This window comes from Gymnoscopelus braueri (genome assembly GCF_963280865.1).
Source record: "Gymnoscopelus braueri genome assembly, chromosome: 16".
Lineage (NCBI taxonomy): Eukaryota > Metazoa > Chordata > Actinopteri > Myctophiformes > Myctophidae > Gymnoscopelus > Gymnoscopelus braueri.
The window spans coordinates 27,519,803-27,541,874 of NC_137616.1; the positions used below are offsets into that span (position 1 = coordinate 27,519,803).

At 40.3% G+C, this 22,072-nt stretch overlaps 1 protein-coding gene across 1 annotated transcript; it reads left to right on the forward strand.

The window, feature by feature from the left end:
- The first annotated feature begins 363 nt into the window (after positions 1-363).
- Positions 364-20,319, forward strand: rab32a (RAB32a, member RAS oncogene family). The gene is made up of 3 exons (XM_080452458.1): positions 364-691; positions 14,777-15,054; positions 19,933-20,319. Exons 1-3 carry the CDS (start codon positions 478-480, stop codon positions 20,080-20,082), a joined length of 642 nt encoding a protein of 213 aa, XP_080308584.1. The 5' UTR covers positions 364-477; the 3' UTR covers positions 20,083-20,319.
- The last annotated feature ends 1,753 nt before the right edge of the window (positions 20,320-22,072 follow it).

Sequence of the window (22,072 nt, forward strand, 5' to 3'; positions counted from 1 at the left end):
TAATTATTTGAAAACTTTAGTTACGACTAGTTAGTTACTTTGCAGATTTTTATTATTATTACAAAACATACAACTGAAGTAAATTTTTAATTCTGGACTTTTACTTGCAACAGAGCATTTCTTTACATTGCAGTATTGATACTTTTACCTAATTAAGAAATGTGAGTACTTTTTCCACCACTGCTTTACTGGAAGAGATAGGGGGAGAAGGCTGGGGGGAAAAAGCTCTCTTTTTCCGGGTCCTATGACTTATCAGGTGGTTGTTGAGGAGGAGGAGGAGGAGGAGGAGGGAGGAGGACCCGAGGAGGAGTTGCTGGACTGGTGACACAAATGTACTTTACAACTTTCTGTTAGAGTTCTCAGTTCTGCTTTCTTTCCACTGGACAAACTATCTATAGTCTGATCGCGTCTCAGCAGAAAAGAGGAACCTGTAAATCCACAGTTTTAGAGAAAGTTGTCATCTGTAACACAGTCACCATGGCAGGCGGTTCTGTACTGGAATGTAAGGAGTACTTGTTCAAAGTCCTGGTGATCGGGGAACTAGGCGTGGGGAAAACCAGCATCATCAAGCGTTATGTCCACCAGCTGTTCTCGCAGCACTACAGGGCGACCATCGGGGTAGACTTTGCGTTAAAGGTTATAAACTGGGACAGCAAAACGCTGGTGAGGTTACAACTGTGGGACATTGCAGGTAAGATTGATTATTCACTATTAATGCAAATGTTTTTTTTCTTTTCTTTTACCCAAAACTGATCTTTTCGCCATTGGATACTGCAGTGTTTCTGGTGAGGAATACTGTAAGAAATCAGTGTGTTTGCTTTGCTCAGCCTACTGTTCAAAGTGGGAAAGCTTGGAATGTTCACAGGCGCTTGTGATGTGATCAGAGTCGCATGGGTACAGTGTTGCCAGGTTTGAGAAAGAAATAAGCAACCAGGTCTAGGGAAAAAAGCCCAAAAGAAGCAACATGAGCACTTTAAACGGCTATTTGAAATTAGCAGATCTACCAGCTCTTGTGAGCTTGTAGATTTGCAAAAACTCTTGCAATAAAATGTGGAATATTTGGAATACTTTTGAAACATTCTAACAACACGCTCCCTGGACCCTGGCACAAAACATTTTCTTGAAAATATTTGAAAACCACTGGTTTAAAAATAAATAAATAAATGGAAGCAACTACACTTTAGAAACAAGCCCAAAAAACCGCAACCCGCAACTACCGATTTTTACAAGCAACTTTGTAGAAAAAGAAGCCCAAAGTCGCTTATAATAAGCCGACATGGCAACCCTGCTTTGACACTAGCAGCTCTGTCAATACAATAAGCCAGCAGGGACTCTAGTCTCTCTCTCAATGAAGTGAAATATTTAAATATATAATTGCGTCCGTGACGCGCTGAGTGCTTGATCGACTATGGACTTATAAATTAAGCATTATATGGCGTTGAACTTGTGTTACTTTCAGTTCATGGTCATGACAGGCAGGCCGGGCGCGGTTAATTGTTAAGAGGAATGTAGGTCACGTTATTACCGAATGGCTGCTTGAGCGCCGCCCCATGACATGAGGAGACTCCCATTCAAAAGTATTGTTGGAATTTAGACAGTGGCAGAGCCAACCAACCTGTCCTTCTGAACATTCCTCAGTTCATTATTTGATCTTTAAATATATTTAAACTATACATATTATTACAAAACATACATTAACGACTTCAACCCTATAGACTTCGGCTATTTGAAAATAAATAGCTGATCTACAAGCTTGTAGATTTTTCAAATGATATTATACATTTTGAAAACATGAAATGGAAGATTTCTGCAAAAATAATGAGTACTTTTGGTCCTTAATGTACATTTTGATGCCAATACTTTTGTACTTTTACTCAATTTAATTCTGAATACCAGACTTGTACTTGTAACAGTATTGCTAGCCTGTTCTTTCTTGAGTTGAGTTGAGTAGATCAGTGGTTCTTCAACTTTTTCATGTCAAGGACCCCCAAATTAATATGTATTCAGCCATGGACCCTCATCTGAAAGTATTGTGTGCCAGGGACCAAATGTTGTGTTGTTAAAATGTTTGAAAAGTATTCCAAATTTCTACACTTTTTTCAAGGTTTTTGGAAAGTAGCAGATCTACAAGCTCACATGTGTGTCCATTTCGATGCATTGTGCGCTTGTAGATTCGCTATTTTCAAATAGCCTTTGTAGGCTACTGTGTGTGTATTAAGTGGTTAAACTGATTAACTCCTTTAACTGGGGACACCCTGGAACCCACTCAAGAACCCTTGGGGGTCCCCGGACCCCACTTTGAAAACCACTGTACCAAAAGTGTCAAAATCAGCAAGCGACAAGCGTGTGTGTGTGATCTCTAGTGACGTCCCATTGGCCTCTTTCCTACCCTCCATTTAAATTTCACATGCTTGTTTGATCTCCACTCTCGTATAGCCATGGATTTATGCATCTGACATGTGATAAACACACAGATAAGACTTATGAAATTGCTTTAGACACGCATGATTCAGCAAATCGACTTAGCGTAGGTATGTGAAACATTTTATGTGGTCAGGCCAGAGGAACAAATGGGGCCCCGATGTGTTCGTGATAGAAAGACGGATAGATGCTTTAATTTCCGGGATACAGGAAGAGAGGTCACCTAAACATTGTGGGCACCTCTAGGTTAAATTGGTTCTTATTTTATATAAAGTGTACATTTCAGTCAGACAACTCTTGGATTGAATAAATATATTTATTGAGCATAAATATTGAATGTTGACTTTTTACAGGGGCCGGTTCCGAATTGCAGCCACCTGGCTGTAAGTGCCCTTTTAGAGCGGTTTTGAAGGAGAGTAAGGATTCACATGTTTTAATAACTGTTGGTAGGGCATTGCAAATTTTTCTGGCATAGCAGTAGAACAAATGTAATCCCTTCTGGGTTGAACGTGATTTGTGGAGCTCCCTCTGGTGTTGTGATTGTGGACGTCATTGATGTTTTTGAAGTAGTTTGACAGGTACATGGGTGTCTTTGTGGTGTAGTGCAGTGGTTCTCAAACTTTTTCATGTCAAGGACCCCTAAATTGACACTTATTAACCTGCGGATTTGAAAAAATAGGGTTAGGGTTAGGGTTAGGGTTAGACCCCAATAAGAGAAGCTCTAGCAGTGATTCTCAACCATTTTAATGTCAAGGATCCTTCCCCATTTAATGGCATTTCTATCTCTGGGACCCCAATTTATATAGTCAAATTAATGTGAATTTAACTCTGAGAGTGTACAAATGGAACCAAATGGACCTGTTAGGGTGCATTTGGTTCCATTTGTACACTCTCAGAGTTACAGACCCATAAGGGTCAATTTGGTTCCTAACTATCTATCATTTAGCTGGGGAGTGGGGACCCCCTGGAACTCCCTCAAGGACCCCTGGGGGTCCCCGGAATATAAATATTTATAAGCATATTTGGTGTCACGGCTCTGTCCGTTTTTCATGAATTCCCTGTAAGCATGAATTAGAATAAACGTTTTGCCAACTCGATTTGACAGGGAATGGAATGAAATGGACCCCCATAAGGGAATCATAGAAACAGAGCCCACAGGTGGATGGGAGTACAACAAAAACTTCATAGAGCAGAGCACAAAGCAGCAGCAAGAAGAATGAGCTGTATAAGCGGGGAAGTTTAAATAGCCCGCCCCAATCAGATGGAGTGAGCATGTGACTGAACAGCTGATCAGGAATTGGCGCTCCTTTGAGTTGTCTGCCTGAACTAGTTCCACAGGCTTTGCATCATGAATTGAACATCATTATCAGACCTACATTTACCCTTCAACTCCTCGTTTATGCCCGTAATGACTGGGTAGCCACGGGTTTTGTAGCAATTTGTAGCAATTGTAGAAATATTAGGCCTTAAATGTCAAATGTTCAAGCATGTTCAAATCATGTATACTTTACATAGGGCTAGGGTTAATTCAGACCATTTTACAAATTCTTTATTTTTTACATTTTTGTACACACATACCTTTCTTTCTTTCTTTATTAAAAAATAGCCAATTTAACATTTAAGTGCCCACTCCTCCGGTTACCATTTTCCGCAGTCTGTACTTTGTACACGTGTACAGTGTACCCATTTAAAGCATAACTACATGTACTGTATAGATCCATACATGTTTATATAGGCCTGTATCCATACATTCATACATACATGGGTACACAGATATAGATAGAACATACCTTAAGTGCATAGGCTGCATACTGTTGTACATACATACATACATACATACATACATACATACATACATACATACATACATACATACATACATACATACATACATACATACATACATACATACATACATACATACATACATACATACATAGCTTTCAGCTGGATATTGTATTCATTGTTGATAGGGCAGAAGAGACAAAGACAGCCCTTTTCCACTCTAGGGACCCGTCTCTGCACCCAGATGGTACACTGTAAAATCTGGAGTGTTAATTTAGGTCAATATTTGCACTGACTCTCAGAGTTAAATGAACACATGTCATGGGATGTGTAGCATAGTGAGGAGAAAAGGGGTTGACAGGAGGTTTAATGCTCTGCAGGGCGAGGCCAATGATTCTGCAGCAGTGCTAAAGCTGTGCTATAGTTAATACAGCAGTGGTTCTCAAACTTTTCCACATCAAGGACCCCCTAAATTAATTTGTATATCACTGCTGACCCCTATCTGAATATTTATTTTGTGCCAGGGACCCCCATACAAGATTTCTGTTATTAAACTATTCCAAATGTTCATTTTTTGAAAATAGCCGATCTACAAGATCCCAATGTGTCGCATTGCGACACGTTGTGAGCTTGTAGATTGGCTATGTGTGGCCGTGGTCTGTCGGCCGGGCTAACATGTTGTGGTTGAAAAATATATTTCAAGGTAGGTATTTGGAAATGTGCCATGAGACATTATGACATTTCTATTATAAAATGTGATCCTGTATAATGAGTCATAGTAGTCAAGCAGACACAGTAGTAACCATGATAGGAGGCCTATAGTTAATCATTCTCAAACTATTCAGGTCTCAGGTCAAACACAAGGTATGTGACGACACGTGTGTGTGTGTGTGTGTGTGTGTGTGTGTGTGTGTGTGTGTGTGTGTGTGTGTGTGTGTGTGTGTGTGTGTGTGTGTGTGTGTGTGTGTGTGTGTGTGTGTGTGTGTGTGTGTGTGTGTGTGTGTGTGTGTGTGTGTGTGTGTGTGTGGGGGCAGGCGTGCGTGTGTGCTTAACTATGTTCTGTAATCAGAAAAAGTTATGTGACACCAGTGGTGGAAAAAAGTTTAGAAAATGTGTACTTCAGTAAAAGTATCAATACTGTAATGTAGAAACACTCAGTTACAAGTAAAAAGTCTAGTAATCAACATTTACTTGAGTACAAGTACAAAAGTATTGAAAATATACTTAAAGTACCAAAAGTAAAAGTTCAAGGTTCAAGGTTGTACTTTATTGTTACATCTTGTGTACAGGTACATACCTGTAAGAATACAACTTATTTTGGTTTGGCTTCCTTCAGACATTGCAGCAGCATAGGTAATAACAACAGAGAATCGTAAAAAGATTTAAAGAAAAGAAAGTGTGCAAAAAATATCAAAAAAGTACTAATAAATAAAGTACTAAAGTACTCATTTAAAAAGTACTCATTATGTAGAATGTTTCACAAGTTATCATTATGTCCAAAATGTATTATAAATCTTTTGAAAATAGCAGATCTACAAGCTGGTAATCAACATTTACTTGAGTAAAAGTACAAACGTATTGGTGTGAAAATATACTTAAAGTACCAAAAGTAAAAGTACTCATTATGTAGAATGTTTCACAAGTCATCATTATGTCTAAAATGTATAAAAAATCTTTTGAAAATAGCAGATCTACAAGCTCACAACGCCTGGCATTGTGAGCTTGTAGATCGGCTATTTTCAAATAGCCGTAGCTTAAATAGGGCTGAAGTGGTTAATGTATGTTTTCTAATAATAATCAAAATCTACAAAGTAACTAGTAACTAAAGTTTTCAAATAATTGTAGTGGAGTAAAAGTAGCCTACAATATTTGTCTCTGAGGTGTAGTGGACTAGAAGCAAAAGTATAGATTGGAAATTGGAAATAATTGGAAATTCTCCAGTAAAGTAACATCACCTCAAAATTGCACTTACTGTAAGTACAGTACTTGAGTACATGTACTTTCCACCACATGGTGGTTAATCCTGCAAGTGTGCAGGATTTGTAACCACCATGTCAATAACCACCATGTCAATGAGATGTTACTTCCTGGCTTGGATTGGAAACAACAAACAGTGTAAGCAAAGCATCAATCATGTTTTTGTGTATTCGATTCTCTCTGTGTGTGTGCGTGTGTGTGTGTGTGCGTGCGTGTGTGCGTGTGTGCGTGCGTGTGTGTGAGTTGTGGCTATAGTGAATAAACAGGATTGGCCTCTGCCTCCATCAAACGGGGCTCATATGCTGTGACAGAACCAGACAGATGGCTGGGAGACTGCTGTTTTTAGACGTATTCTGTGGCTTGCAGCAGTAGAAGAAGAGATAGCGTGAGGAGCGAGTGGGGACGGCCCGGACGGGGGGTGGGCGGTGGGTGTTGGGTGTATGGGGGTCATCGCGAAATCTAGGCTGTCTGTCTGTCACAAAAACTGATTGGCAGCGGGACGAAGTGCAGTCTGTATAGTCTCTGTCGTCACCCCCTGCCTGTGCCAACTCGGCGATGCAAGGGCATCTCTGACCGACTGCTGGGAGGATCCCGTCTGCCTGTCACAGGCAGATAGCACTCCACCGGAGGACCAACTGTGAGAGTAAATAAAACACACATGTATGTGTATGTGACAGACACACATGCACAGCTAGGACTGACTGATGTTATTCACGGAGACAAGCTGCAAGAGAAAACACTCCTATACCACCCCCTCAAACACAAACACACACATACATGCAAACACACACGCTCGCACACAGGCACAGGCATACACACACACAACACATCCATCCATTCCAGAAAAGTAAAGTTTAGGGTAGAGTACACATGATAAAATGCTTAACTGACTCATCACACATACACCAATGCCAGCTAGCTAAAGGACTCATGAGGATGAGAAAAGGGGGAGCTGGGACGTGTGGAGTGAAGGAGAGAGAATGCCGGAGGTGTATTTGCAGAGTCATTAAGACAGCCATTAAGCCACTTAATCGTGCGGAAAAAGGATGAGTGAGGACTAATCTTCATGGTAACACGGAAAGTATCAGCAGTGTTACGTCGTCTTTTATCTCCGCCCATTGGCACCCAGTAATGATTACAGTCTAGCAGGAATTATAGTAATCAGGGGGGGCCTTGTATAAGATGGACGTACCATGGAATTCAACGTGAAGGTCGATCCCCTTCTGACCCAAAATTGCTGTTCTCCTCTGGGTCTGTCTGAAGTGTGGACAGGATGATTACCACCATGGTGTGGAGCAAATAAGCCTGTGTCTCGTGCCAGGGCTTTAAGTTCAGAGAGGCCACTATAAGGAACTCACTGCAAAACCCACTAAAAGTTTTATAAGAATAATAATACCATTTTTATAGTTGGGGGGATTTTGCCTCAATTCAAACTCTGTTCAAATCCGCTCCAAGCTGTAGTAAGCCGTAGTAAGTCACGGCTCACATGCTGCTGCCGAGTGGGATTTGAATGTGCCAGTTAGCCAGTCATGTGTTATTCAGAGGTTGTTGTTTTTTAAAGTAAGCTAATCCAGTCTTGCACTGAAGTTCGCTCGATCTAAACTAGACTAGACCTTTTGCTATTATTTATTATTTTGTTAGAGGCCGTTCGGTCAGTTGCTTCCTTAACAACAGACGGAGACCCGTTGCTGTTGCTACTGCCGTGTCTGGCTTGGACAGTTTCTATGGTAACCCACCTACATAACTGAGATGTCTATGAGCATAGGCTACTGTAGGAAAGTTGGGTTGCTAGGGCTGTAATAATGGAACTTCTCTCTTCTGTATTTTTCTCTTTCTCTTTCTCTTTCTCTTTCTCTTTCTCTTTCTCTTTCTCTTTCTCTTTCTCTTTCTCTCTTTCTCTTTCTCTTTCTCTCTCACATACACGCACACATGCACGCACGCATGCACAGATTTAAAAAAAGATGGTATTGTGGCTTTAACTAAATGTTTTCTTTTCATTAGATCTTTAGTGGGTAGACAATGACATGAGACAATGTGAAAATGTCAAGCCATAATTGGCCAAAGAAAATTGTGATTCACAATACTATCCCGATAATAATCAAAATATGCTTAAAACTCTTAAAATTGCACTTAAACATACTGCAAGACACTTTACCTTCAATATTTTATTTTAGACCAGCTCTGGCCTAGTCTAAAGTCTTGCACAGTCCCCCAGCATTAGATAGTAGATTGACCTACTGTAGGCGGGTTTGCAATTGCAATCAAAATCCATTCGATTCCAACACTCAACTAACTGTTCAGCTTGGTAGATGACACTGCTGAGAGACTCGGCATTGAGGTTGAACAAATAATTATCTGGGCCAAATTATCCATATATTGCATCGGTGAAGTGGAATCAGCCAAAAAGGCACCAAAAACTGAAATCGTTTTCATGGTCAGAAACAGAAGATTAACCTTTTTTCAAGCACTTGATTTTAGCTTTTATTCTTATTAATACGAACATTACTACTTATAAGAATCAGTTGAACAGCACTGTGCATCTTTGCACAGAGATGAGGAGAGGGTCAAGAGGAGAGAGAGAGAGAGAGAGAGAGAAATAATAGTTAATTTCAATAAATAGCCTACACTATATCGCTTTAATATGGTAAAAAGACCTCTCGTCTTTGAAGAATTTCATGAACCTATACCCTTCTTCTGGCTGTCTTTACCTGTCTCAGCGCAATGTAGGCTACAGCAATAACAGCTAATCAATATCCATTGGTGGCTCTGACGCACAGAGCACGCTGTATCCTTTAGGTGGTTTAATAAAGTGCCTAACTAAGAGGATGCGCATGTGATTATTAAGTTGATAAGACATCACGGAGATGATTCTTGGACGTACTGTAAATGAGGAGACATTACAGGAGGAAGGTGTGATTTTGAACTGTCCAAAATATGCCAGCAGAAGCACTGAAACCGAGGGTACCTGGTCCACCTCCTGTTTGTTGTGACATCATTATATTATTCTGCTCCCGTAGATGGCTGCACTCGTTCTCTTCGTACACTAGCAGACCCATTTCCTCAACAGGAAACTGTTCGCTCCATGCTCTTTAGACCATACCATAGATCGTCTAAATCTTCCCATCCCTATTAGTGGGGTTGGAAAGTTTTCGCATATACAATATCAGAAACCTACTTATTGTACTTGAGGATTGGAATGTCATGGTATGTTAAAAGCTTTGGAATTTCACAATTGTGGAATTGTGTGTGTGTGTGTGTGTATGAGAGAGAGAGAGAGAGAGAGAGAGAGAGAGAGGGCGCGAGAGAGCGAACACGGGAGAGAGAGAGAGAGAGAGAGAGAGAGAGAGAGAGACAACAATAGAAAAGAAATACAATGGCCACTAAGTACGCACAACACATCTTCTTTTCAGTTAAGAAAGTGCTTAACCCAGTTGGTGGGTTCATCTTTACAGTCAGTCTCTCTGCAGTCTCGTGCTTACTATTGCATTCATGATTAAATGCGATACGCTGTTGTTCATACTTCAATTAGGGTAGCATTAGAGCCTGCAGTTTTTTATTTGCAGCATATGACTCTAATTTATCTGTGCACTTGTATACAGCTTCATTTTAGACCGTATTGAAACCAAGGATTCTTTTGCAAGATAATCCCACACAAAACAAAATAAACAGATTAGGTCAGTAAGGATTGAATATCTTTTGATAATTTTAAAGGCATATCGGATCAATATGTAGCGTAGAGCAATACGTTTAGTTTGACATTTTTGTATAAGTCTGAATATATTCCTAGAGTAGAAATCACTGTTAAAGTAAAACAACCATAAAAAAGCTACAAAATATACATTGCTAACAAAAACAAACAAAAATGTCCCCAGTCTGCTGAGAATGTCTGTGGACAGTTCAGTTTTACGTAGCCTAAACTAAGTTAATAATGAAATGTTTGGCTTTTGTTTTTTAGTCCGTCAGTAGTTTTGTACACTAATACAATCATGACACTTAGTCATTAATTACACGGGTAAAAAGAAAGGTCAACTCAAACAAATTGGGATGTGTGGTTTATTTCATCTTAGCGAATCCTGTGCCAAACTACAGCACATCATCGATACACCATATAGCTGGCTTTTTCTAGGTGTGCTGTACATGCATGCAGGCATGTACTGTACATGCACAATGGTTGTATTGGTGATCTTTATTCATCTTTTTCATTCAGTCAGTGCTCTGCTGGAGGGGAGAACTCTTTTATAGAACGAGGTTTACACCTCCAGACTGGCCCTATTTACATACTGATGGCACAATCAGTATCAGATGTGTCACTGAAAGTCAGACGAAGTGTTGAGGGGGAGAATTGATATAGTAGCGTCTGCATCTATTCCCAGGTGGTGATGAAGCAGTATGTTCTCGTTTTATAACCGTCATCATAACTATTATGTCGACTGTGATAGTGTTTTCTCTGTCAATTCAGTACAAGTGTATAATACATTTATTTGAGAAAGAAACTTGATACATGGTAGGTGTTTTTAATTAAAACACACTTGTCCAGAGTGAAACGTTGATTGACCTGCCATAATCATTTGTCAGGCATTCATCATTGTATTGCAAGAGCTGTATAGTGTATGTTGCCTTGGAATTCTGCAGCAAATGAAAAAGAACCGCAGCTTTTCATAAACTGTCATTCCATCATCACTGACTCTTTTCACTGAAGCATATTGTATCACCACAAAGAAGTAATCTTTCATTTTATGAAACTTGCCTTTGTCTGTTGGCTAGCGACCACACATACAGTAAAATTCTTCTTAATTCAGAGAGCTCGTCTTGGCTCTTGCTCTCTGATATTTTCTGTCAGTATCGTGTCGATAATATTTACCCGGCGGTCACTGGATTCTGACAGAAAACGATACCAATGTTGAACAGAGCTCGGGGAAAGGAGAAAAAAAAGCCTGGACGTTGGTGAGAAGATTACCTAAATCTGTCATTGTGCTGTCTGTTAATTCACTCCACCCCGCCGGACACACTGAAAGGCTCTCTCTCTCTGTCCTAATGTGTCGTATTTCTGGGGAAAATCATCTGGGATTATAGAGGCTAAAATTAGACTTTCAATTATGAGCAATTACCAGCAGACCCGTAGGCCCCAAGGTGTGTATTCACTCCTGCTTGGTCACGTCCGCACTGTACCATGCCCCTCCAGTTCCTTATGCAGCTGGGTGAGCACTTCAAATTAGCCTAAGTGAAAGTAAATGGGAGGAGAAGCTGTCCACGTGGTTCCTCAAAATATCTCTCGGTTCTTCATTTTGGAGTGGAGAGTGTACATTAGTGTACAATGTACTGTACTGTACTGTACAGTTACATTCTGCCCGGAGCCCCGGACATAACACTGCAGTTCTAAAAAACGGAATAATGGAGTTAGTTAAACGGTCTCCACAGCCTGCAACATTTATCGTGTTTGTGTTCACCAAGGAGAGTACAGCCCAACTGATGCCAGATGTTTGGGTCAAATGCCGAACCAGACTTTGGAGACTCCTAGCCCACAGATAACTGATAGTTTTGACCAATATTTTGCCAAAAAGTGCGAAATAAAAACGTTTTATTTTTTAAAAGTAAATAAAAAGTGTGAAGAATATTATATTGATCTTGGCGTTCAAGCTCTGCTACATATTATTCCCTGCTCATTACATTAGAAGACAACTATTTGAAAGCAGGGAGGACAAAACCCAGAGCCCACTCAGAGCCCATGCAGAGCCCCACTGGTGGTGGTGTTGGGTTGGTGGTTGGAGCAAGGAGGCGTATACAACCTTCAGTGACACTGACCGCAAAACAATGAATGAGGTGAACTTAAATAGACTGCAAATTTGGTCAGCTGCTTGACATGTCACATATATGCATCACCCTGTGTGTGCGCATGTGTGTGTAAACGTCTCGAGTGTATCTGCCTGAACTAGCACACAGGCTACGCATCATATACCCGAATACTGTGTAAACACAAATGTAACTTTATTTACCCACTTGTGTAAAGACATTAAAAAAATAGCCAATCATGAGCTTGTAGATCTGTATATCTCCTATAATGATAGGCCAAAATACGGACGCCAGGTTGAAAGTTGAAAGTAAATTAATGGCTGATATACTAGCCAAGACCGTTATATCAGTTGATATTTCTAAACCTCACGGTATGATCACTTCTCTGTCCAGGCAGCACCAACACTGTATTCATCATTTTCTGTTCCACCTACGGTTTGGCCGGGAGTTTTCAGTGGATGCAGGTTGTCTTTCATTTCATCTTTCACACCTGCTGCCTGATACAACTGAGTTTATCATCATTGTACAATATGTGATATGATAACGGATATCAAAGATGTTAAACTAGACAGGTCTATGATGTTATGTTTCAGATGTTTCGAAGGTTTGATCCCATCCAGGTCAAGTAGAGGGAACATTTGCCCGTGGATTTACTGATTAAAGATCCACCTCACATACTGTAAGGTCTGCCTCATGTGGCACAATTATGCATACTGATGCAGACAGGCTCAAATATGTTCTGGGTATTTGTTTATAGATATGTTCCCACTACTAAAACCTAGTTCCTCTTAAGGCAAGGCAAGTTTACTTGTTTTTTTAAAACAAGGTTTATTCTCAGTTTTCACATCCTCCTATAATTCTACAAAGCTCTGTGCGGGTGGGTGGGTGGTGAGGCCAAAAAGGTGGTGAGGCCAAAACGGTGGTGAGACCAAAATCTCTTCTGCCCGGTTCTCCTCAGTGGCTGGAGCTATTGATCTGAATTTGCACACAGCCATTGACCATTACCAATAGCCAATGGCCATTTGTTTCTTAAACGCACACATTGACCATTTGTGTGTGTGGGTATCTCATTTTAAACAAGCTTAGTGCTTTATGAGCCTTCCAGTTTAGTAGACCTTGTATTGTGAATTTGTACTTCCATGTACTGTTGTTCTCATGTCTTACTAAATAAATTACATCAATCAATCAATCAAACCATGTGCACGGAACAGCGAAGCCCGTTTTTCGATTACCCCAACTGTCAGCTGTTTATTAGCGTTTTTCTGTAAAACAATGTCGCCATGGTTACGGCTGGCCAGCTGTGGGATGGCCCCGCGAGCTATGGGATGAATGGCTCCCGGGTTGAACAGACAACCTGGACAATATGTTATAGTATTCCATAGCACTTGCCGTAGCACTTGCCCTACCCTTGACGACCTTGCAGGCTTATGCAAAGGTTAAATGTAATTTAAATTTTAGATGGCATGTTATGTAGAGAGATGCCAGGTTCATTGTTGACCTGGCATCCTATAATCGTCCTATTATCTTTTGATATTATACTGTTTAGACTGATGATAGGTTCTTGGTTTACCTATGATCCTAGATGACTATCTCTATGCATTTGATGTATTACCTCGTGTTTATCTTGCTTACTGGATCGCTCTGGATTAAGCAAAAATTGTAAATTGTAATGTAAATCATAGTCATTTTCAGAAATGCAAGGGCATCGTTGATGTTGTGAGGAATACATCTTCACAAATCATTGACCTGCAACAACCGATTCACGATTCATTCTTGTCAAACCCATCAGAAGCATAATAAACATTTGTTTTGCTGGGAAAAGTTTCAGGGATTGATCTTGATTGAGCTGCAGGGAATGTGAACATAATCCCCAATAACAGAATGTGATTCTGTAGGAGTAAACAAACGTATCCTAACCGGCACGTCTGTGTTTGAAGCAGAGGCTTTTTTCGCATCGATTGTGACATTCAGCTCCCACTGGTAATTCCCCTCGCTTTGCCTCTCAGATTTTCTCAGAGAATGACCACAGAGAATGGGTTCATTATCGTGGCTGATTACTTTCTCCACTCCTCTGCCTGCAGATTAGTCTAAAGACAAATGAGTGAAATTGTGTCATTTCTGACCCCAATGTCATGCTACCACTGGATTATGACGAGACGGAGGATGAGATTACATTAAATCTAGACCCTTTGCTTCTTGTTTAAGGTAGTGGTTCTTAAATGTTTTAATTTCAAGGACCCCTGGTTTGGTTTGCATTACCCCCATAACTCTCGACAGTGTACAAATGGAACCAAATGGACCCGGTCACAGTCCATTTGGTTCCATTTGTACACTGTCAAGACCCGTAAGGGTCATTTAACTGGGGACCCCCTGGAACCCCCTTTTAGAACCACTGGTTTAAGGTAGTGATGTGGTATTTTGCTGGAGTCATTTTGAATCACATTTCTTGCATGCATTAGCTTAATCATTTGTAAATCTAAACCTATTACTCATCTACCTTTTGTTTCTTAATTGACGGGCAGAAACCTTGTACTGTATGTCCAAAACCTTACTTTCCAGGACAACATTGTATTGCAATACATTGTGAGCTTGTAGATCAGCTATTTTTGCTACTTTTGTGCAACACCCGTCTAAGACCACGAGTATTAAATAGGGCATTAATTTATGACAAGAAAAACAACCGAAAAATTGTTAATATGGAGATACAAGGTTTCTGCCAGACAGTGACAATATGTTACTAGAACATAGGTATAAATAAGGTTTTATGTGTATGATTTCACCATATTCTTTTCCCCTCCCTCAGGTCAGGAGCGTTTTGGGAACATGACGCGGGTGTACTACAAAGAGGCTGTGGGGGCGTTCGTGGTGTTTGATGTGACGAGAGGCTCCACGTTTGAGGCGGTGTCCAAGTGGAAACATGACCTAGACAGCAAGGTGAAGCTGGCCAACGGCAGCCCCATCCCCTCGGTGTTACTTGCCAATAAATGTGATCAGAAGAGTGAGAGCTCAAACAACACGTCGCTAATGGACAACTTCTGCAGAGAGACGGGCTTCCTGGGCTGGTTTGAAACATCAGCGAAGGTGAATGATGCACCGATAGATCATCTGTCTGACACGCACTCAAGTGCATTCTTATCTTTATCGATTGAAGTCCTCGGGCTTCGGCATCTGGTCTGGTGTGGTTTTTGTGGGCTTTGCAATAGTAAATTACATATTAGACACCCTGAAAAGCTTAGGCTACGTTGCTGTAATATTGATTTAACCACTCAAACCCTGACCTGACTGGGGTCCCCCACCCAGTGGTTTGTATTCGATCTCCTCCTTTTTCCCCCTAAATCTCTTTGCCGAAAATAGCCAATCTACTGTATACGTTCTTGTAGGTCTGATATTTTCACAGAATGTTCACCCATTTTTTCAGAATGTTCGCTATAACATGCCCAGAATAGAGCGTCGCAGTTCCCGCCCACTTCCTGTTTTTTTTGGTGCCGGAAGAAAAAACTCAATGCATTTTTCCATTGACATTTCCAAAAATATTTATATCTATTAATTTAAGCCTCGAATCAAGCCATCACGAGATGACATGAATCATGACCATAAAAAAAAAAATTCTGTGATTTTTTTTTTTTATATTTAATTATATGATATACTATATTTAATAAATACCCTTTGTTTTGCCGTTTTCAACAAAAAAAAAATCACAGAATCAAACGTTTATGGTCATGATTCATGTCATGTCATGATGGCTTGATTCGAGGCTTAAATTAATAGATATAAATATTTTTGGAAATGTCAATGGAAAAATGCATTGAGTTTTTTCTTCCGGCACCAAAAAAAACAGGAAGTGGGCGGGAACTGCGACGCTCTATAGAGATGCTAGAGTTCAAGTGGTTAATCAGAAAGGTTGGTATACAGACTCTTCTCTGTGGCTTTTTTCTATTGTTTGTCTTTGACAATAATCCCAGGGTGGAGAGACAAAACATGTACAGTAACAGCTACAAAAGCAGACAGGAAGCACAAGAACATTGCTCGGTGTAATGTAAGATACACAAGAGACACCTGGGGGTGAGCAAACTTAAGAGAACTACAAGACATATACACACAACATACTGAACATAAAGCTACAGAAACAAATAAGCAAACAACTAAGGAAACATAACTAAACACTTAAATTAAACAAGGAACAAGAACAGAAGAGGGAAATGAATGTCCAGAAGCTGACAACACAGCTGCCCAAAGACTGAGGAGCGGACCCAGTGGCGTGTCCAGACTATTTTGACTTGGGTGGCCCTATTGGGCGTGCCAATATCATTGCTATAAAGTGTTTGTTCAGTAACAGGGGTATCTGCGTCTCTCCAGCTCTTTAATAAACAGAAAATACATTTTCAGGTAGGTGGCAAAATGTTAGCCAATCAGGAGATTGGAATTTATAGCTTAGCTTTATTTTTTTACAGTGTTCCAGTTCCAACTTTATCTGCTCATTTCTTTGTGTCATCACTTCCAATTTTAATGTTTAATCTGTATCCTGATAAAATTGGTATCCCGCCATGAATATAGAGCTATTTAACACTTACTTTAACCAAAGAAAATCACTTCGAATGCACAAAGTGTGTAATGGGGTGCCGGTGGCACCGTTCCACCCCAGCCCAGGTGTTACTGTACCTCAAGGGATGGCCTGTGCCACCCGAGGCCACCCTCAGTCTGGACACGTCTCTGAGTGGACCATGTACAGACCATGACAGTAAAGAGCCTTGCTTAAGACCAGTGTTCTCATTGAAATGTTCATGTCATATCACTTTTTACTCTGACTCCCTTGTTATCAGTAGCATTTCCTTAACTTGAAATGACACTTTTAACAACTTACCCCAATTGCTGGTGAGGCTGTACTATTATTTCAATAATGAACAGAAGACCTTGACAAATGTTGAATTCATGAATTTATTTCCATGCAAAGTTTCCTCTTCAACTCTGGTGCAGTAATACTTTTTGACTATAGAATGACTTTATTAAAAGTTGGCTCAAATTGTCCAAATATGGATGGATAGAAAGAAATAACTGTATTGGAGCTTTCATTGTTTCCCTCATCCCACATCCAAAAGATCTACTGCCAAAAGACACAAGCTACACACAGACTGTACTGTTTGTACTGGCAATGAGCTTTGAATATCAGACCTCTCTGGTGTCTATTTTACTGACAAAAGCATAGCCTATACACACATCCATATTGTGCATTCAAATAGCTGTTTACCTTCAGAGCTAGGGGCTGGAGTTGTGCATATGGTGGTACTTCATGTTTCAAGTTAAAGATTTTGTGTGTGTGTGTGTGTGTGTGTGTGTGTGTGTGTGTGTGTGTGTGTGTGTGTGTGTGTGTGTGTGTGTGTGTGTGTGTGTGTGTGTGTGTGTGTGTGTGTGTGTGTGGGGGTGTGTGTGTGTGTGTGTGTGTGTGTGTGTGTGAGCGTGTGGATAATACTATATATGCATAATAACTGCGTGAGAATCTGCATAACCAGTATTATGTGCAGATATACATTTTGTCTAACCGTTTAATGGAATGGAAAACACTGCTGTTAAGGGACTCCCTCGGGTTTGTAAACTCTTACGTAATGCTCCCATAGTCCCGTCGGCCTCATCTCCAGGTGGCTGTGTGAGCGAGAATGACAGGAGTAATGCTGGTCACAAGTGTTCGCTAGCTCATGTTCTGAGATCAATTATTTCATTTGGAACACACAGTTTAGCCTGTGTGCGTGTGAATGTGTGTGTGTGTGTGTGTGTGTGTGTGTGTGCATGTGTGTGTATTACTATACTTGTGAGGGCCAAATGTCCCCTCAAGTATGGTACAATGTGAGAAATAGATATTGTGAGGACCATTTTCCTGGTCCTGGGTTGGGGAGTTAGGCTTTGAATTAGGAAAAGATTCAGATTGGGGTGATTGGTAGTTAGGATCTAGCCTGGTAAACCCTCCCTCCGGAAATCTCAATTCCATTTCATTTCAGGAGTGAGTCTGGCCTGATCCGCCTGTCTGCAATATTGGCTGTGCTGGAGTTGGGCGGGAGTAATACCGTTGACTGACAACCCCTTCAGCCAATGATAATTTTTCCCCTTCAGCCAATCAGCAGTTCACCAGTCTTAATGTGACACGACGGGACTTTTGAGACAGCCATACCCAAAATGGGTTGCCTTTTTCGGGTACAATGGTGTCACTGCCCGCCCCTACCGGTTCTCTAATTTTTTTTTTTAAAATAGGCTTTGTCATGATTAATTGACCACATATATGAAGTTAAACAACTAAATTCTATCCAAACGATATCTTATAAGTAAATTCCGTGCCTCAAAATAGAAGTTAGAGAGCTTTTTGAAGTAAAAAAATAGCGGAGAATTGGCCGCACAAGAAAAAGATGGCTGCCGTTCGTGTTTTGGGCTCACTCGAACTCGCCACCTGATTGGCCAACGTAAGCTGTCAATCACAGAACAATGAGCGACGACGCTGATAGGCGCGGCCGTTTGGCATACACAGCCAATATTGCAGAGAGGCGGTTCATGCCAGACTCACTCCAGGAATCAAATAGAAATGAGATTTCCGGAGGGAGGGTTTACCAGGCTAGTTAGGATCAGGCATTTAGAGGTTAGGTTTAGGTCTATCTATAGGGTTAGAGTTTTACCTATTTTATTTAGTTGTGTGCCAATACCACACCGAAAAATAGCTGATTTACAAGCTCACAACTCGCCGCAGCACGACGTGTTGTAGTTTGGCTATTTTTCTGCTAATTTTCAATGGCGTCCTAAAATATTGATGTCCTCAAAGGTATAGTAATACAAATGTGTGTGTGCGTGCATGTGTGTGTGTGTGTGTGTGTGTGTGTGTGTGTGTGTGTGTCGGCTGCTTGTGTTCTGAACCACAGCAGGTCTAACAGACATCCTGCGTAACTGAAAGACTCCAGGGAAATATACAAGACCCCACACCCACCTGCTGCCTTCTCTTTCTTTCTCTCTCTCTCTCAGCAGCTCAGCCTCGCTCTTGTGGAGCAGCTGTTGAGAACCAACAAGCGAGAAAGAAATCGATTAAAAATGAGAGGAATTTGAAAAACAAAACAAAAAACTAAACAAATCTCTGCTACACCGTGTCCGTGTGTGGACACACACACACACACACACATCTGTGTGTGTGTGTATGGGAGGTTGCCAAGCACACATGCCGCCTCAGGCTATGATCCCTAGAGAGAGGGAGAGGGTTAAGCCAGGCATGCAGGTCATGTGAGGAACTGTAGTGTGGTGCGGTCAATGCATCGACAGTTTGACTGTTTCCTGACTGCATTCCATTACTTTTTTAATACCGCCTTCTTCCCTACTATCGACAGATTTGGATGCCCCCCTCCCCCACACACACACCACCTATCACTTTGCAAAAGGTCCCACATGACTATAAAACGTAACAGTTATTCAGGGAGTTTCTTTATTCTTTACATTTTTTTAAGAGAGTGGGCAGTTGTTTCCAAATGGAAACAACTGTGATCAAAAAAACACACAGACATCACTCTTTGCCTCTGTGTTATCTACCAAGCTAACCCCTCAAACTTTTTACAGCATCATCTCCATCTATTGGTACTCTAATGCTCGCCTACAGTTGTCATCCATTTTTCCTCCCTCAGTGCATTGCATGAGCTTGTAGATCTGCTATTTTCTGCAAATGTTAGGCTATTTTCGCTGAATCGTCTATGTATGACAAGCCCAGGATAGGGATGCTGCGGTTGATGTGGTTAAATTAAAACTCCGGATTTTAATCTGTAGTCATGCGTCATGCCTGCCTTCAAGAAGTTGGCAACATTCCAGTGTCAAACAAAGCATGCACACCATTTCTTTTTGATCTATTAGTCAGTGTTTCTTTGTCCCAGTGTATCTTTCCATGAAATGACACACAACCTTTTAACTTCTTTGACATTAATTTTGTCTTTTGACCTTTTCCAGGACAACATAAATGTGGATGAGGCAGCACGGTTCCTCGTAGAGAATATCTTGGCCAACGACAAAGGCTCACCATATGAAGAGAGCAGTGGCGACCGGATCAAACTGGACCAGTCGACCGTTGTTGCTGAGAGCAAGTCAGGCTGCTGCTAACACTGAGCCAGTCTACACTATCCATCGGTGTGGTCGTACCCATGCACCTCCCTCCAATGTAGCCCTATCCTTCTTCAGGGGCCTTGCTGGTGGGGCTGGGCGATGAGGACAAAATAAAATATCACAATATCTTTGACCAAATAACCTCGATATCAATATTATATCACATTGAGACTAGATATCTTCTGGGATTTGGGATATCGTAATCGTGATATGGCAAAAGTGTTCTTCGTCTTATTTTAAAATTGTACTAAATTTATATATATATATATATATATATATATATATATATATATATATATATATATATATGTATTTAATTGTTAAGGAATTGCAAAAATAGACAATCTACAAGCTCACATAGCGTCACACGTTGAAAATGTTAAAAGAAAATAGCTATCATCGCTCAATACAATATTATCGTCACAATATCGATATTGAGGCATTTGGTAAAAAATATTATGATGTTTTATTTTGTCCATATCACCCAGCCCCAATTGCTGCATAGTTAGAGTATGATGCCAAAATCATCTCTCCACTACAGTGAAGCCTGTTCAACCAGAACTCTCAAGTTACCCATGGTCGCTTTGCTTGTCCATCCCCAACTGGTCCCAGAATGGGAATCCAATTTTCTGTCATATGTTCTCGCTGCCTGAGGCCTGCCAACCGTTCAAGCTACATCATCCTTTGCTTCTCTGCTTCCAGAAGGGAGGGTTTGCACTGTAGGGGTTTTCTCTGCACTAAATCTCTCCAAACGTTGACTCTTCCGCACCCCGATACTGACTGGACTGTACCATGTTGGATTAATGGGGTGCAACCCACGTGTGATGTGGACTCACTAAGCTAACCTGTCAACTCCCATTCCTTTTCTTTACGTTTAAGTCTTGGTCAGTCAGGTAGCTTTTACGTGCCACAACGAAAGTGTCAGGGGCATCTCTGTTTTACATGATCAAATGTCATATTTCATAATGGTTTTAAGAATTGCAGTGTCTTTTCAAATGTTATCTGAAAGACTGAACAAAGATGTTCAAATAATGGACCATTTTAACAATTTTTCATACATAAAGATGTGTAACATCCAGTGCTTTTTCCAAACACTCACAATGATACAAAATATAGCGTCCTATATAAATAATAAGTACAATGCAGGTACTACATGAAATGAGAAATATTTGAGTTTGTATGTCTTTGTACAGTAATGGTACAAAAACACTTGAGTTGTGTATTTAAAAAATGTCTTTAAAAAACGTATTATAAAGCATATAATTTAGCCTACAATAAACATCAGGCATGCAACTTTTAACTTCCCATAGCCTAGGGAGTTTACAGTCTCATGAAGTCAACTAAAGTGTGATTTATGGAGTCGGGATTATCAAGTTTACACTTACTGTTGAAATCTTGTACAAGAATAAATAAATAAAACTCTTTTTCTCTTCTGGTGGTTTATTTCAATTATCACAGCTATTACAAACTTTTATTTTAATATGAAAATATGTATCAAGATAATTGGTCAATGAGTGTCATGCAGTCTTACAGCACATTTTGATAATGATTGATGTTGCTGGTAATTGAAACAATGATTAATAAACGGTTTAACCATGTCTTTAGGGGCAACTTGTAAAAATGAGTGAATACTTATGTCAGTATATTTATTTTCTTTTTTTCAGCTACGCTATTATGTGGTAGAATTGTTTTTTTCTTTCATTTGGAGCCTATGTATAACAAACCTGGCATATTAGCTGATGATGATTATGAAATAATAATTTCTTATAGGCTACATATATTCATTCTTATTGCACTTTCTAAATCTTGACCCAGATTTTGACATGGGCCTATTTCTGATGCAGACATTAGTCAAATTTTGTGTGTCATGCCAATATCAAGAGGTACATTGTGAAATCCTGAGTGTTAATTTAACTTTGAGATTGGTTCCATTTACACTCTGTGTGAATACTTTTCTTTTCTTTTTTTTAACTGTGTATCAGAGTAT

Excerpts from the sequence above, each read along its gene's own strand:
- rab32a (XM_080452458.1), top strand. The coding sequence starts at position 478 with ATGGCAGGCGGTTCTGTACTGGAATGTAAGGAGTACTTGTTCAAAGTC. Across the intron at positions 692-14,776 it reads ACAACTGTGGGACATTGCAG|GTCAGGAGCGTTTTGGGAAC; the intron begins GTAAGATTGATT and ends CCCCTCCCTCAG. Across the intron at positions 15,055-19,932 it reads GGTTTGAAACATCAGCGAAG|GACAACATAAATGTGGATGA; the intron begins GTGAATGATGCA and ends GACCTTTTCCAG.